General features: G+C 40.2%; 1 protein-coding gene and 1 long non-coding RNA gene across 6 annotated transcripts in view; one reads left to right on the top strand and one right to left on the bottom strand.

Moving 5' to 3' along the window:
* LOC118169747 (von Willebrand factor D and EGF domain-containing protein-like) overlaps window positions 1-16,053 on the top strand; it is a 177,432-nt gene that overhangs the window by 33,948 nt on the left and 127,431 nt on the right. For 3 of the 5 annotated variants that reach the window (XM_035331308.1, XM_035331309.1, XM_035331311.1), the window contains exons 2-3: window positions 4,108-4,292; window positions 13,398-13,623. In XM_035331308.1, the coding sequence (XP_035187199.1) occupies window positions 4,108-4,292; window positions 13,398-13,623 (411 nt within the window). Of the gene's footprint in view, window positions 1-2,934; window positions 3,024-4,107; window positions 4,293-5,312; window positions 5,421-13,397; window positions 13,624-16,053 lie in introns of those variants that run through there. The other 2 variants (XM_035331312.1, XM_035331313.1) reach the window with 2 other exon arrangements.
* Window positions 1-16,053, bottom strand: part of LOC118169748 — a 188,960-nt gene that overhangs the window by 66,327 nt on the left and 106,580 nt on the right. The window contains exon 8 of the long non-coding RNA XR_004752258.1: window positions 14,776-15,292. This is a non-coding gene — a long non-coding RNA (uncharacterized LOC118169748). The remainder of the gene's footprint in view (window positions 1-14,775; window positions 15,293-16,053) is intronic.

Here is a 16,053-nt window from a genome sequence, read left to right as displayed (position 1 = left end):
GTCTATAATAAAATGTCAGATGTTTCTTAGCTACAACTGCCTATCTATTAATTGTACATCTGTAGCTTGCATCCACCAAAAGAAACTTTTAGATGTTATCAGATCAGAGCCTTCTACTGTTATTTTGAATACATCCATTAGCAGCTTGGAAATAATTTCCCTCTCCCAGTGTCTGCCTTCCTTTTCTGCCCAAACTGTCTTTCAACATATTGTAAATCATCCTATTGGGAAGCAGACGGCACTTCAGAGGCTTTCACCTGAGCTCTATTACATCAGTGAAATACAGCCACCAGGCATGGAAGTGGCCGACGATTACAAGCTTTCCTTCTGTCTCTGAGACAAGAAGAGAAGAAAGCCAACACAGCATTGGTCTGCCACTGATTTGGAGGTACAGCTTAATACCCTAGGCATTTTGCAATAACTTCGTACGTTTAAATATATATATATATCTCCACATTCATACACACACATGCATACCTACATACACATACATATGTGTATTTCAGATGCCACGCTGCGGAAGCTTGCCAGCCCCTCTTCTCCCTGGTGGGATGTGAAGCCACATGGGAGCCCCGGGCCAGCCTGGGCTGGGAATTTCTCTTTCCCAGCCACAGGGCAATCACAATGAATCACCAAATGTTGTTGGTTCCTATTATCTGGATCAATCACCAGGCTTTCATTCACCCTCCACACAAAAATTATTTTGCATTCTGCCAGCTATTTCCTGGAGCTTTAGGATGCCCTTTAAATATATTGTGTGGCTGGCACCACTTTACCCAAGACAAACATGCACCTCAGGCTTGTGGACTATATTTCTTTCAGGGTTTTCGAGCTGCAATCACCTATTGATATTATTTGATTTGCTGCTGCTATTCAAAGCAAACAAACAAAATCTCAGAGCTTCGTAAACCTTTCTCTGCGTAAACCACTGATATTTGCTGGGAGCGAGAGCGACAGGCAGAGCTGTGTCACACCCGCTCTTTCCTTCCCTCAGGAATAAAAGCAAATGTTTAGTGAATGATTTCCTTTCAAGTCTTCAGCCTGCTGTTCCAATGCTCCTGGTATCCCTCCCCACCGTGGGCATCAGATGGAAGGGACACGTGTCCGATGTGGCTGCCTGAGAGTCCCCGCAGTGGTATCTGTTCCACCAGTGTCACTGCCCAAGAGGTGCACTGTTGGGTGACCCCCTGCAGATGTGCTGCTGGGCTGCCACCCCAAGCGTCTCCCTACGTGCCTGTCTTCCCTAAGCTGTGGACACATCAATGCTTCCTTCAACCGCCAGCCAAACCCTAGTTCCCCAGCAGCATGTCATGCACAAAACGCCACATCAGATTGTCACATTCTGCTCATTTTCCGTGAGATATTTCCAGATGCTTGTGCCTTCCACAGGCAGCTCTACTCTCCCTGGCCAGCTCACAGCCCTCTGATATTTCATTTACACATAACAACTTCCCCCACATTCACGTCATGTGGATCTTGACCTCTGTGGCACTGATGGCAGCTTTCCTTATGGCTACAATGCAGACAGATTTCCCTCACAAGACCTGCTGTATCATTCCACCACGGATACACTACTGCTGTTTTCACTTAGCAGCTGCAGCAGGTACTGGTGTTGTTTGTTCTGAATGTGTCAGAAAGTAGCTGTTTGGTGCCTCTTTGCAACACATTGCTGCTGCAGATTTGCTGGGTTTAAACCAAGTGCTTGGAGTCTGGCAAGGCGAGCAAATCTAGATGTCTGAGCAACAGCTGGTGGCCCACACAGAGGGGGGCGGTGGCACAAGAAGCAGCTCTTTGCAGGAGACTAAAGAAAATTAACTGTACAGGTTTCTCATATGTAAAGAAATAAATATATTCTTTTAAAGGCAATCTATCCTGCACACAGCGACTCTGTACAAGACATGGACATGGACTTGTGGGGGACTGTAACCCCCACAGCAGAAGGGACATTTGGGATATTGAGCTCTTATCACTTATCACTTTGTGTACTTATCAGTACACAAAGCTGACTTTTCCACCTGATTTTGGCATGAAATAAAAATTACCAGGAGCCTTCATCTGGTTGTCGTGTAGCTGCAGTCACCAGGACGTACGTGCGGGCATCCCGCAGCCCATGAGCCACTAGCAGGGCCCTACCATATCTGCTTTAAATAACATTTTCATGATATAGTTTGATTACAGCACTGCCTTTATTATTTCTTATGGGAAAGGCAGTACTAATTAACTTGTATCATGGCCTGCAATTTACATGTTAAAAGTTTACCCTGATTCTGATATATGGCTATAATCAGCATTTTACAACAGGAGCTCGATAATTGAAGGGTTGAGCTGCTGATGGCTTGCTGCAAAGCCTGGGTGAGCTTTGGTTCAAGCTTACTCCTGCTCAGAGGGTGAGCTTTGGTTCAAGCTTACTCCTGCTCAGAGGGCTTCACAGACATGCCTTGCAGGACTTGTTTGCATGCCTGTTGTCCCAAATACTGCTGGTTAGTGGGTGAACACCCATCTCCTCACTGACATATCCTGCCTCCCCTTGTTACTCTGAGTCCCTTCATGCCCTATGCATGTCCCATCGACAGCATTAAACAGCTCTAATGTTAACATGCAAGGCAGCATTTTCTAAACTACTGCAAACAAAACTATTGGAAGGATGAAAAATAATTAACCATGTCTCAATGTCTAATATATTCACATTGTTTAGACAGTGTACTTAATCATTGGTAAGACCACAACATACTGTGTGAATTTGGATTATTACTAATACACATCGAACAGAAGGTTATTAATTACATTTAAATGAATTATTTGATATTATTGTTACTGAGAAACTGAATATTATTAATTATATTACAAGGGTCTCACAAGATCCCTGTGCCAATACTGTGTATAGAGCCATATTTAAATCCCATTTACTTTTAGATGCTTTTGTCCCTTTTTCAGAAATTAGGAACTTAGAGCAAGCAAACATCACCATGAGCTGAAGCCCTGTTTCCACAAACACACCTGAAGCTCTGAGTGACATTGAATAGGTCTGTGAGGATCTGCATTTTTAAACGGTTTTTAAATATAGGGAAAACTTTTCATTTGAGTGAAAAAGTCAGTCTGCTGAAATGTCACTTAGTCCCTTGGGTTGGAACTTGGCAGAGGTCTCCAAGTGGTCTCTAGTGCTTGGCACAGATGCCCAAGAAGGACATCTAACAGAGGGGACCAGATCCCAGATTTAATTGGTTCAATATTTCCTAGAGTTTCCTCTGTAAAATGGCTCTTAACAGCAGAAAAGAAAAGCTTTTGGCACTACTTTTATATTTTAAAAGGTTATTGTATTAATTCAACGGAATTTTGCACTGGAATTGAATTGTAGTTTTGACAGTTAAATTCTGTGAAATTTGCAATGAAGGCTCTGTTACGCTACATTTTGTCCCCATTTGTCTTGTATACCATTGCCTTGCCTTTGGCACAATAAAAATAATCTTTAAAAATAGTGCTATAAATGGATGGACGTTGACCTTCTGAGTATCTTGTCAATAAAATAAAAATGATAAATCTGTTTCAGAGTGCCACTGGTGTATCATTAAAGCAGAGTTATTATCCAAAAAGTGACATTTGAAAAATGAGATTATGGGGAGGGGGTCTCATTCTCTGTCAATGGTGTCACATAAATATGCTCTATTTACAATGCAAAGGGGTAATTTTGCTAACTGCCAGGCCTGCTCCCCCAGCCAGGTCATGTGGTTCCTGTGATGTGTTATCTGCCTGCTCCATCACCATTAACAATTATAGATTACTGCAGCAAGAAATGAGCTGAGACTTCTGTTGCTGATGTACAGAGCATCCCAACTCCACCTTGTCCTCCTCCTGTGTCCCACTTTGCAGAAAGGAAGCAAATGGTTAACCAAAAATTAAATTGAAGAAATGGAAGCAAAAGTTAACCAAGAAAGGGCCATTTTCTATGCTTAAATTCTGAATTTCATCTTTTCCCAGTATCTGCCTTGAAATTTAACCCAGTTCTAAACTGAAACTGAACATATAAGTAGGCGCACCCATCTTTAAGTGCTTATTACCAGAATTCCACTGAACCAGCTTCTTTAATCCTTGTCCTTTCTCACTTTTCAGCTCCCGAGTGCTCCCCAGCAGGACACCGCATCCTCCGCAATCCCCACCGCAGCACCAGGTATGACTCACTGGAGCTGCAGCGAACGGCCGCTCAGGACCTGGTGTGTGACCACTCACTGCCACCAGCATGGTACCGGTTCATGATTGACAAGAGGCCCGCAGAAATGCCAACGAGATGTGTTGAAGTCAGTAAAAACTACCTAATAACCCTGGTGAATGTGAATAAATCCTGTGATGTGATTTTCCTTTCCAGTCATCTCTATACCCTCATAACTAGCAGAATGCAATGGGGGTGGGTGAGAAGTATAGGGAATTTTTCCCATAATAATAACAATACCAGGACCTGATTCTGGGACCTGACTCTTTTACCATATAAATTATTATAAATTAGAAATATCTTCTCATTATCAAATCAGAAGGGCAAAACTCAGAAAAGTCAACATGATAAGAAGCTCTTTAGTGATACAGAAGGAAAAGCTAAATCTGAGCCCTTTACTGCTATTGACTTATTTGTATTATTTAGTTTCATAAGATTTTAGCTACTTTCTAGGGCAAAAAAAAAGTTCCTTCATATAACTCCACTCTCTGAAAAAAAAAAAAAAAAAAAAAGACAAAAAAAAAGACTAAATAATTTTCTGTTTTTATGTGTATTTAATATGTATGGCAGTAATTTTTAACTCACAATCATTGTTTCTAGAGCAACCTGAGACCCTAAGTAAAGTTGTTGCCACTTTTAATATCCCAGTTGCATGAGATAAGAATAATTTCAAGCAAAGTATTCAACAAAATTATTCAGAAAATAATACATCAATTGCTGTAAATTACTTTAAAGATGATGTATTCAAATTTGAGTGTCAGGATCCTTAATATTAGGTGATGCTAACCTTCTGGAGAACCTTCATGAAATTAGCAAACAAAATGTATTCATACAAAAAGGAACTGGGAACTTGTCACAACAGAAGTATATCTTCATAATCTAAAGTTAAATGAAATGTTAAGAGATAATTGTCACTTGTGTGGTATTTCTAACTCTCTGCATACACAATCCATAAATCTAATTAATGTGAACAAATTGGCATGATTATTATTGAAATATTCATTTCATGGCAGGTCATCCTTGAATGAATATCCCAATGCATTATGTGGTTTATTTTTACAGATTGCTATATTAGTGTGTATATATTCTATAAAATTTAATTTGTCATTGGATTTCAGCATTTTCAAGTACGTAGTACTACTCAACTGTCTGAGATTTCTGTCAAACAATACATGCTTTGTTTCTTCAAACCTGTTCTATGGAGTTTTTTATTCAGGTTTGTAGAGTTATATTCATTAGTTTAGTTCCTTATCTTGTAACATAATTCTTGCCATTGGTTTCTTCATTATCCTCTGAATGACAGTAAATCTCTGTTTCACCATGCTGCTGAAGGATTACATCTGTTAGACGTCAGGAATGGAAGAATACACTTCTTTCAGATCTTCACCTTCTAAATCTGCCTCTACGTTCCATCTCTTCCACTTAATTAAATCATTGTTTAATTTGGTTTTCCATTTAATTTGAGCAAAACCTCTGGAACAAAATAATTTAAATTAATAACTGCACAGCTTCCACCCCCTAATAAGCAGTTATTATTGGACATTCCAGTCTCTGGCTGAAGTGAGCTGATTTTAATTAAACAAGTCAAAGACAAAATCCTGAGCAGATAGAAGAGAAAAGAGACCAAATAAAGCCCGACAATACAGCTGGGGAGTTAAAAAGTACTTTACTCCAAAATCTTGTAAAATATACGCCTGGTGATATCCTGTTGATACTGGCTGGGTGCAATTAGCTGCTTATCAGTGGATAAGATTAACTTCTTATGTCAAAGTAATGGTAGGTAAGGATTCTTGTCACCCAGCTGAGCTCAAAAGGGATTTAAACCATAACAGAGGTTTAGAGGTCTTGCCCAGAGACAGTTGTGGCAGGAGAAACAGCTCATGATGGTTGGACATGTGGGAAGGCACTGCCACATAGTCTGGATCTTACCACGAAGAAGCTCCACAATAAAAAATAATGATAAAAAAGCCCTAAGTATTGTTGTATAAAAATAGCCATGTGTTCAACAGAAAACAGAACCAAGTCACAAACAGAAGTTGAGAGCTTGTCTACAGCTACATCAAAAAGAGGCACAGTAACATTTACAAGAAAAAACAAGTAACAACTCTTAAAAAGCTGTTTCTCACCCACTAATTAAACAAATTAATGAAAAACAAAGGGAAAAGGCAGAATACTTTTTTTTTTTTTTTTTTTGGTCAGAGAGTGAAAAATTGAATTGTATTCCTGAATTCTCCATCCCTTGAATCCAACTGCTGTCCATAAACTTTTTCCTCAAGTGGCAAAATACTTTTGATTGAAACAGCTTTCCAATTTAGGTATTGCCTGCTGAATTTCCCTGGTGGTTAGCAAATGATCCTGACCTTCCTCCCTAGATTTCTTCCTCGCCTCTCCCCCTGTGCTCCCAAAGGAGGCAGAGCAATTACTGGGTCCTGGGCATGCACTTTTGGCTATAGCCTCTTCCCAATCCAACGAAAAAATGTAGCAGAAAGCAACACACATTTGCAAATTTTGTATCCCCAGGTATCAAAACTGCTGCCTACAGATCACAGACAATAGCTTGTTCTTCCAGAACTGCCAAATTCACTCTGAAAGGGGAAAAAAAAATATACACCTTTACTGATAATATTAAGGGCTAAAACTCAGAGCAAGAAGCAATGTATAGACATGGCCAGACCTAGTAGCAAAATGACCTTCAGAGGAAGAGCAAAAGTGACATAAAAATTAAAGCTCTGCAGATAATCTATTAAAAAATATGGAGATGTATTTAACAGTCAATAGGGGAAAAGCAGACATCAGTTGCAAAAACAGGCTTCTGAATCAAAATAATATAGGATGTACACATACATCTGTAGACTTACATCTACATATGGGCAAGCCCCAGGAAAGGAATGAATACTAAAAAGAAAGGAGAGAGAACACAACCTGCTAGTGTTATTGAAGATCTGCACTACAGTCAGATAAGAGATCAATCTGTGCGTAACAGAAGAGCAGTGCACGCTGCTAACCGTAACGCAAATCCAAATGCCATGCTAATGACAGACAGGCCTTCCAAGGCTGTCTCACAAGTCATGGTGATGCCAGAAATATGGCTGGAAATATGCTGCTTCATTCCTCCTTCTTGTTTACACAAAGGGAAAAAAGCATAGATTACACTGCAACCTTAAGGAAAAAACATCAATTAAGAGTTTGATTATGTAAATAGTAATTGGTTCTGGAGCCAGCAATAATGCTCTTGATACCATACGCACGAGTCAGATTCATTATTTCTCAAAGCAATGCTAATATTTTCAGCTTTGGGTAGTCAATTGCAAATAAAAAATGATAAGCTAAAAAGAAAGGGATTAAGCCCAGGCTATCTACTAGAACAACTATTACTACCATGCACTTGTCCTCTGGAATGGAGGATTGGCGGGGCCGTATTCTGTGAGCAGGGAGAGGAGAACAGATTTTCACCCTGCTGACCACAGCAATTAGTGGGCACCCACTGCCGAGGTGAGGCTGCAGGTAGACCAGGTGTATGGTTCAGCATTTGCATGTAGAAATATGCATATTACCTGGCCTGATGGGCACCTACCAGGTGCATACCCATATAAGTATGCACATGAACACACTCCTGTAGGTATGTATGTGCACAGCACCTCATCCTGTCAGCTCATATTCAACCTCTCAGATCAGCCACTGCTTAACTCCTGGTTTCATCCTAGTCTAAAGGCAGCCCTTCACCTTGGCTAAACTTATTTCCTGAAGCCACGCTGGTATGCATGGCAGGAGCTGGCTTGCACTGGAGCCTCTGAGCATTCTCTTGCACTGGACCAGAAGTGCACACGGTTCTCATCCTGACTGGAGGGAAGGGTAGGAGCAGGATGATAGCTCCAGCACTGCAGGTTGCCAGCCTTCAGCTCCCCTTGGTTCAGGAACTTTTGGCGTCAGACATGGCTTGGATAAGACTTTAAAGGCATTTCTCTCCCTTGAGTCTGTGCAGCCACTGCAATTTTTTACCAGCCGTGGTCCTGCAGCAAGAATTTCTACAGCTGAACTACAGATGACAATGTTTTCGAAATATCCAGTAACAATACCTATCTTTGACTGTATTCTATGATTACTTCCAATATCCTCTTTCAGAAATTTCATTCTGTAAATGTGCAAAACCATCTCTAAATTTGCCTGTGCTCTAAATTGATGTATACAGCAGTGTATGCGGCAAAGAAAGGACGTGTTGTGTAATCAAGGCTGGTGTTTTCTCAACAACCACATTTTAAACAATATAAATTTACATTTATATACATATGTACTAGGCTTTAACATAGACTCAGACAATAATCTTTGGTGTATCAAACAAGGTCATGTTAAAGCTTGTCAAATTTAACCTGCCAATGATGTTCGATTTTGTAGTCCCTGGAGATTTACTTTTCCCATGTTTGGTTTAACTTCCTCCTCTACTTAACCTGCTGTAGAACATTTTATACTCACAATCAAAATACAATAGCTCAACTGCATGCTATTATTATTATTTTTTTAATGAACTTAAAAGCAAGTGACACTTCCAAGGTATTATTTCATGTTTTCATCTGCCATTCCCTTTCTCATATGTATACAAGAATACTTCAACATTATAATAGTAGGTATGAAAAGGTTTTATTGTTCTTGTTTGTTTTTCAGACATACAAAAAGCCTTCTGTAGAAATTACAATTACAGTCTCTATTGTTCAGAAGCATGTACTTAAAAGAAACACAAGACAGGCACTGGTTTAATTGCTACTACAGATATTCCTGACGTAAACTGATTTCTGTGGAGTTCAGCCCCAGATTTAAGTAAAAAAAAAAAATCTTACTTATTTTAACTTACTCTGAAAAAAATGCAAAAAAAAAATAAGACAAAATAAAGTTTTGAGTGGATTAACAGATGCAAAATCACAATGCTTTAAATGCCAACCAACAATATACCAAAAAGCCTTCTCTCTCCTTTTAACTGAAACAATGCATTTCTCACATATGGTGCTACTTATTTTTAACAACATAATTTCAGTGCAATACCCAAGTGACAAGAACAATCCAGCTTGATTTCTTTGTGCAATTATAAAGAACCTTAGAGTGTTCAATCAATCAAACCAGCTGATTGTCCAAACCCCCACTAAATGGAAGGAGACATCATTGGATTAAACAATAATGGTCTATCCCATAGTTATTGGCAATGGGGGAACAAGTTTCATTTTTTTTGTTTAGGTTTTATGAACCAAATTATTTAAAAGATTAGCTGGTGCCTAATTATGAATCAAAAATATTTAATGAAGGCTTACCTGCCACATAAAGGTGTTGTGAAGATTAATTAGGGAACGCTTATAAAATGCTTTGAAGATCACAAACACCACTTAACTACTATTGGATAAAGTATGAAAGTACTCAAAAAAAACTGGGAACAACCTAAAAAGTCTTTTTGTGTGTGTGTGTGTGTGTGTGTGTCATAGAAAAGCTCTCTCTTGTGCAAGCTGTCACTGATTACCTTACACAGATGCACTGAATTAGCTAGATTTAGGATTTACAACAACACAGTTTACTTCACTAACTTGCCATTAAGTCGACAAAGCCCAAGGCCAAGGCAACATATTAAAGGAAGCGATCGAATGTATGTTATCCATTATATGGAGTTTTAATCAAGCATTCATTGAGGCTCATCATCCTCAAAACTACATAAGTGAGATAGAATTTGTAGGGAGAAGGCTATTTATTGGTAGACCTACCAATACCTCCAGAAATAAAAGGACAAACTTTGGGCACACGGATGGTTTCCAGTTTTGTAGCTATTGTACCTTATTTTTCTTCCTGCTGCATAGCCCCATTTCAAGTGAGAAATGCTGATATTTTCCATGCCACAGCACTAGTGCTGCCATGTGCTGTACATTATGTAGATTGCCTGGATAACCCCAGCAAATCTGTGGTCCGATTCCCATCGCTGGCTCCTCGATAAATGAAATCCTGCCTGCAAGAGACGTTCAGAGTTTGCTCTTGTGTGGAGGCAGCTGTATAACTCTTGTTCTTCATTTTGGAAGTGCTGCTGAATTACTGTACAAGATTCCCACAGCTTTTTGCTATTCTTAGAGCAGCAATGACTACAGTTATTGCAGGTAAATGCTATATCTTAAATGCCAATCTTTTGCTACCTCTGTATTCCATTTTCTAGTTATTCTCCCAAATGACTGCTTCAACATTTAATGCTAATTATTCCACAGCTGGGACCTGAACATTTTGGCTCTTTGAAATATCTCCTCTTAGAATTTTTTTATTTTTTTTCCTTAGTCTTTTTCTGTTCTTGTCTGTACTGCTGGTCAAATACCTGAATATACAATTGTCCTTGCCTCCCCCTCTCTGTAAAGAGGCCTCACGCAGCAAATCCTTTTGGCTAGTGTGGTGCAACTTGCCTGAATAAGATGGAAAATATGTAGCTCAAAGCAGAAAATAAAAGTGTGTGCCCCATAAAGCTGCCAGGAAAACCTAGCTTCTTGATTTATACCTATTTTTTTTCCTTGGCCACTGTATAGTACTGCATCACAGTTTGTTACAATAACTGTTTTCTCACAGTCTGCATTTCCTGGTCACAAAGTCAGTCAAAAGGGTTCGTAACTGCTTGTAATTTGTACACATTACATAATAAATGATTTTGCTCAGATGGTTTCAGTGCAAGATTTGCCAGAACAAATCCAGGGTGCTGCAGATCACAGCAGGGGTTTATCGGAGAGCCTGCACACAATGCTGGGGGCTGCCGCCAGCGGGACTAATCCATACTTCCTCAAGCGCTGAAATGGCTCACAGACTTCTGGCGAGGATAAAAACAAAGAGGGAGAAAATCACTGCCTTCTTATTTCAGTGGTTTATTTTTTTATCTGTGTGTTAAGAGGGGATACAAACACTCTTTTAGGTACAGACTGTGTTTTGCAGTCAGAATGCACTTGCATCTGTCTATTTATCTACGTGGCCCGCAGCACAGTAGATATATGAGATTCTCATTAATGTATTGGTCTTTTCAGTAATGCTGCAAGGCCAGGAAGTACTATTACCACCCCCAGCTACCTCTTTTACCTCTGTTTTAGAGATAAGGCACAAAGGCACACCATCAGTAAGGGGTTTGCTCAATGTAGGGCAGCAGACAGGGAAACTGAGGCACTGTTCCTGCCTCTCTGGGGCAGCCAGCACGTGTTGGGGCTACTTACACAGGGCAAAACAGAAATGAAAACACATGACACCTTGTTTCAAATAGTGAAAAGTCCTCCACAGAAACTGTTAGAGGATTTATTCAGTTCATTTTCTCATGGGTGCAAACATTCCATGAGACAAGTGTTTACATTTACAAGTTAAATTATCAAATTTTCTCAAAAAGGTAATTTTTTTGCAACCAAATGTCAGGAAATAGGGGCAATGGCCCTTTGCAGTGAGCGCTAGCAGCTCAGGGAATGCTTCCCACAGGAGGAGCAGCAACAGCATCCCTCCTCCTCACATCAGGCAGCGAGTGCGGAGCATGGGGACAGCCGCTGGCTCCATGGGGCTATGCCCAGAGGGATGGGAAGGCTGTGCTGTGACACCTTACCAAAGTGTTTTCCAAATTCAAAGTATAAGTGTTTCAACAAGCAAGCATGAAATACAGGCTGCTGAGCTCCAGTCACCACCCTTCTTCCTGTGCCCGTCTTTTTTCTCTACATATTGCATGTCTCTGGGTGATGTTTGCTCCACTTCTCTGTGTCTTTACAAGTTTCATGCTCTTAAATGTGTTTTGGAAACGTTATTTCACATCAAATCCCACTCTCAAGGTAAGGAGTTCAGCAGGATATTAGAAATGCCCATTCTCCCTGCACAGAAAGCACTGGTGTCCCTGAAAGCTCTAAATAAATCAACAGAACAAATCTCCTAATGACCTACATGTAACATATCTTTTAAATAAAGGAAAGAAAAGGATTCCTCTAAAATTCAAAGTAAAAGCATTTTGTTGCTCATCTTTGCCTCTTCTTCACCAGCTGAAGGTCTGCATGCCATTTCGCTGGGACAGCCCATGCCAAGCAAGCCCCGGTGACAGAGGCTCTGCCTTGCCACATTTTTGGGGAAAATCCTTCAATCCTTTTTTTTTTTTTTTTTTTTTTTTTTTTTAGAGAAGCCTGGCAGTAACTAGCTCCAAGTGGAAATCAGACCATGTCATACTGTATGATTTATTTTCTTCAAATACTTTACTTCTATTGGGTGCACAGACCCCACGCCGCACCCCTGCTTCCAGCTAGTGTAAAGCTCAAGGAGGTAAAACTGAAGCACCAGGATGACAGTGGTGTGTGATGTAAGAGATTTATCCTTTGGTTTAGCTGCTTCCGCTGCTGTCACAAGAAACTTCTGATTGTAAAAAGTGAAGCTACAAACCTGGGCCAATGGGAATTTGTTGTTGTTGTTTCCTATGTGATGTATAGCCAAATGTTCACGCCTGGAGGGAGTGTGCTGCCCGGGCTGGACTATTAAAAATAGCGTTGTTCCCTGTGGCTGGCTGAGGAAATGCAAAGCAGCAGCAGCAGACTCTCTGTGGAATATCCCTGATATATGAGAGTTGATTATCGCCAGTGTTTGATATTAATTTGCAAACTTTAACTTAAATATCACCATGCTTTGCATATTGGCAAATGATAGGTAACAGCACAGAGTAACAGGTTACCATTGTGACTGACTGTGAATATTTTATCAGGTTCAGATTTTTTCTTAATCTCCCTGTTGAAGTACTTAAATTAAAGACAGCTTTGGGTAATCATGCCTCATTAGTCCACGGAAATAGCCTAGCACTTATAGAGGGCAAATCAGATCTGAGATGCTTGAACATCCCTTTGTAAGTTGGGAAAAGTAAATTTGGTGCAACCTCTCCCAGCCGTGACTCAAAATGCCATAGCCTAACCAACCCTTTCTCGTACACAAGCAGCTTGTCGTGGGGATGTGCTGTGCTCAATGACGCTGGGGCTCTAGCCTATGAATTTGGTTAATCTGTTAATATATATGTATTTTTTTATCTGTGTAAACCACATCTCTAAACCAAGCAAGACATTTTTCATCTCCAGCTATATAGCTGGACCACTGACCCTCTAAGCTCCCTACAATCAAAGTCTTGTCTTCCAGTGGCTCTCCATGGAGTCCTACTGCACTTGCCACAAACTGTTTCTTTTGTGTGCATCCTCAGATGAACAAATGCGGGACACAAGCTCCGGTGTGGCTGTCGCTGAGGTCTGAATCCCTGCCGGCTCCTGGTGAGATCAAGCACCTGACAGCCTGTGCTACCTGGCAGGTTTTTGGGGGCACCAAGGACTGCTGCTTGTTTCGGATACCTGTTGCCGTCAGGAACTGCGGGGAGTTCTTTCTTTATCTCCTGCAGCCTACTCAAGGATGCATGGGCTACTGCGCGGAAGGTGAGGATGGGTAAAGTATTTATCAATAAGATTGTATATGCCTCTCTCGCCTCATGTTCAAAGGTCCTGGTACTGCAATACAGATCTTGGTGACCCTGCGAGTCAAGCATCGCTCCCAGTAAGATGCAGACCATGTAGAAAATAAATCAGCGGCACTCCAAGGTGTTCCTGAGGAATAGCTATTATTACGAGTGCACAATAAAAGCTGATGTGTACTACTGAAAAATTTGCTTGGTTACAGTTCACATGTAGCCTTTCATACTGTCTTTGGCTCTGTTTTGGCTTGAAGTTGCACAGCCAGTGAGCGGAGGCATCTCAGTTATAGTGAGGTGCTGTATCCAGGATACTGTATCTAAGGTTTGTTCTTATCTTAAATAATCCAGTATCCTCCCCAAAAAAAGATAATTCAGAAACTCTGGAAGAAAAGAAAAAAATAATCTGATAACATCTTTATCATGACATTTATATAATTACTCTCATCAGAAATAATTTTCAGCCCACTACAAGAGATCTAACCTCTGTTTGGTAGCTAGGAAACAAAGGAAATAGCAGAAAGCAATTGCTCACTCTGTTAAACCTTCTGAACTTCAGAGCATGTTCAGGTGTGTATGGATTTAGTCAGATAGACAGCTCTTTCTCAAAGGGAAAAAATTGCCTTTATACCTTCCTTTCAGCGTTTTTGGACGGAGACGTGACACACTAAGAAACTGGGGTTATCACCTTTCAAACAGACAGAATTCATGTTTAAATAAATTCTAAAGATAATTCTTATCTTTATCAATATTTTAGCATTCCCGCATGAAGAACAGAAGATGGAAGAAAAAAAAGGCTCAAAGTGGGATTAATTTATTATTTTGAAATAAGAAATAGGCTTGAAAGTAAATGAGGCTGCTCTTTAATTTTCACAGTTCTTTCTAAGAAATGATTTTTTATCTGAATACCATCATTTTCAGTAAGCTTGGTTTTTTTAACTTACAGCTTTCTCCCACTTTTGTTTGAAGAATTTTTTTCCAATACCTTCTGGGTGATTAATTTTGTCCTTTCTGTTGATCCATACATATTCACTAATGTAAATCCACCTGTATTTTTCATAAAAGAAAGTTTATCCTTTCCCATCTATCCCAAACCAATGACCCTCTTCCTTTTTCTTACTAGTGCTGTTGAAGCTTTCTCCTTTTTTTCCAGGCATTTAGGTGAGGTTCACCTCTACTGAGTCCTCAACTTCTTGATTTTGGGAGGTTTATACGATATTGTGCATTGGAAGTAAAACATTTAAAGCTGAGGGTTTTTTTCTTTGTTTTGTGTGTATGTGTGTGTGTGTGTGTGCTAACTCACTGTCTGAAATCCAGCTGTGAACACTGGACCACTGCAGCCTCAGGACTGGGTCCAGTGGGTACTGTAGGGTCTCCTTGGTTGGACTTGATGACCTGCAGCCCCATCCCATCCACAGGGAGGCTGGGGAGCACGACACCTGTCTGCACTTCCCAGCTTCAGAACAAAACAGATTGCAAGCTTCGCAGTTTGGCAGAAAGGATGTCACTGGGACAAGCAGTGTACGTGCTTGCAATTCTGCTCATGTCCTCCTGCAAGCTGATCACTCAACTTTGTCCTTCTGGAAGAATTTCCTGCAAACAGTCCTGATGTGAGTCATAGTTTGAGGCAGCTTCCCCTAGAAGCAAAAGAGTAAAGGATATAAACAACCAACACTTATTCATATTTTAAATAACTTGTTTCTTTTTCTTACCTCTTGTTATTTGCCCTGGACAGATGTTAACATATTGGTTCTTCATTCTGCCAGAATAGCCTCAGACCTTACTCTCTTGAGCTTCCATAATATTTTCTACACTCCTGAAAAAAAGTTTCTTAATATATCCTTTCAAAGCATCTGAACCAGCTTCTTGTTCTGTTTGAGCCAGGGTCTCTAGAGATGAAAGAACATCGCCCTACAGTATTATACATCTTTTAGTTTCACCTTTCCAAGTGAATTTAAGAGGAAGAAAAGTTTTGGCCTTCATTACTTCTTGAAGCCTACAGAAAGCAGGCTGTATTTTTAGAGCAGTGGTATTATTCTGGGCAGAGTGGGACTATATGTAGCAGGGTCATCCCAGGAACGTCCCAGCACAGCCTGGAAAGGATTTTCACAGCATGGTGATATGGGCTGGGTACTATTTGCGTTTACCTCTGCAGCATTATTCGTTCTCATATCTCTTCTGTACTTACTGCAGAACTCAGATCAGAAGGCTTTGCTTCTGGGGAATGCAAAGCTGGTGACCTTTGCCAGCCTAATTAATTTGTATTAATCCGTGTGCTTCATTTCAATAACATTTCTCTGACTGCAAAATAAAAAATCCTAGGTCTAATATTATAGCAATGGGTAGTCAGTACCAAATTAGCTATTTTCACACTTCATATGAAATGTAATTCCTTGCT

This window comes from Oxyura jamaicensis, chromosome 7, assembly GCF_011077185.1.
Source record: "Oxyura jamaicensis isolate SHBP4307 breed ruddy duck chromosome 7, BPBGC_Ojam_1.0, whole genome shotgun sequence".
Taxonomy (NCBI): Eukaryota; Metazoa; Chordata; class Aves; order Anseriformes; family Anatidae; genus Oxyura; species Oxyura jamaicensis.
This window is presented reverse-complemented; position numbering and strand designations above follow the sequence as displayed.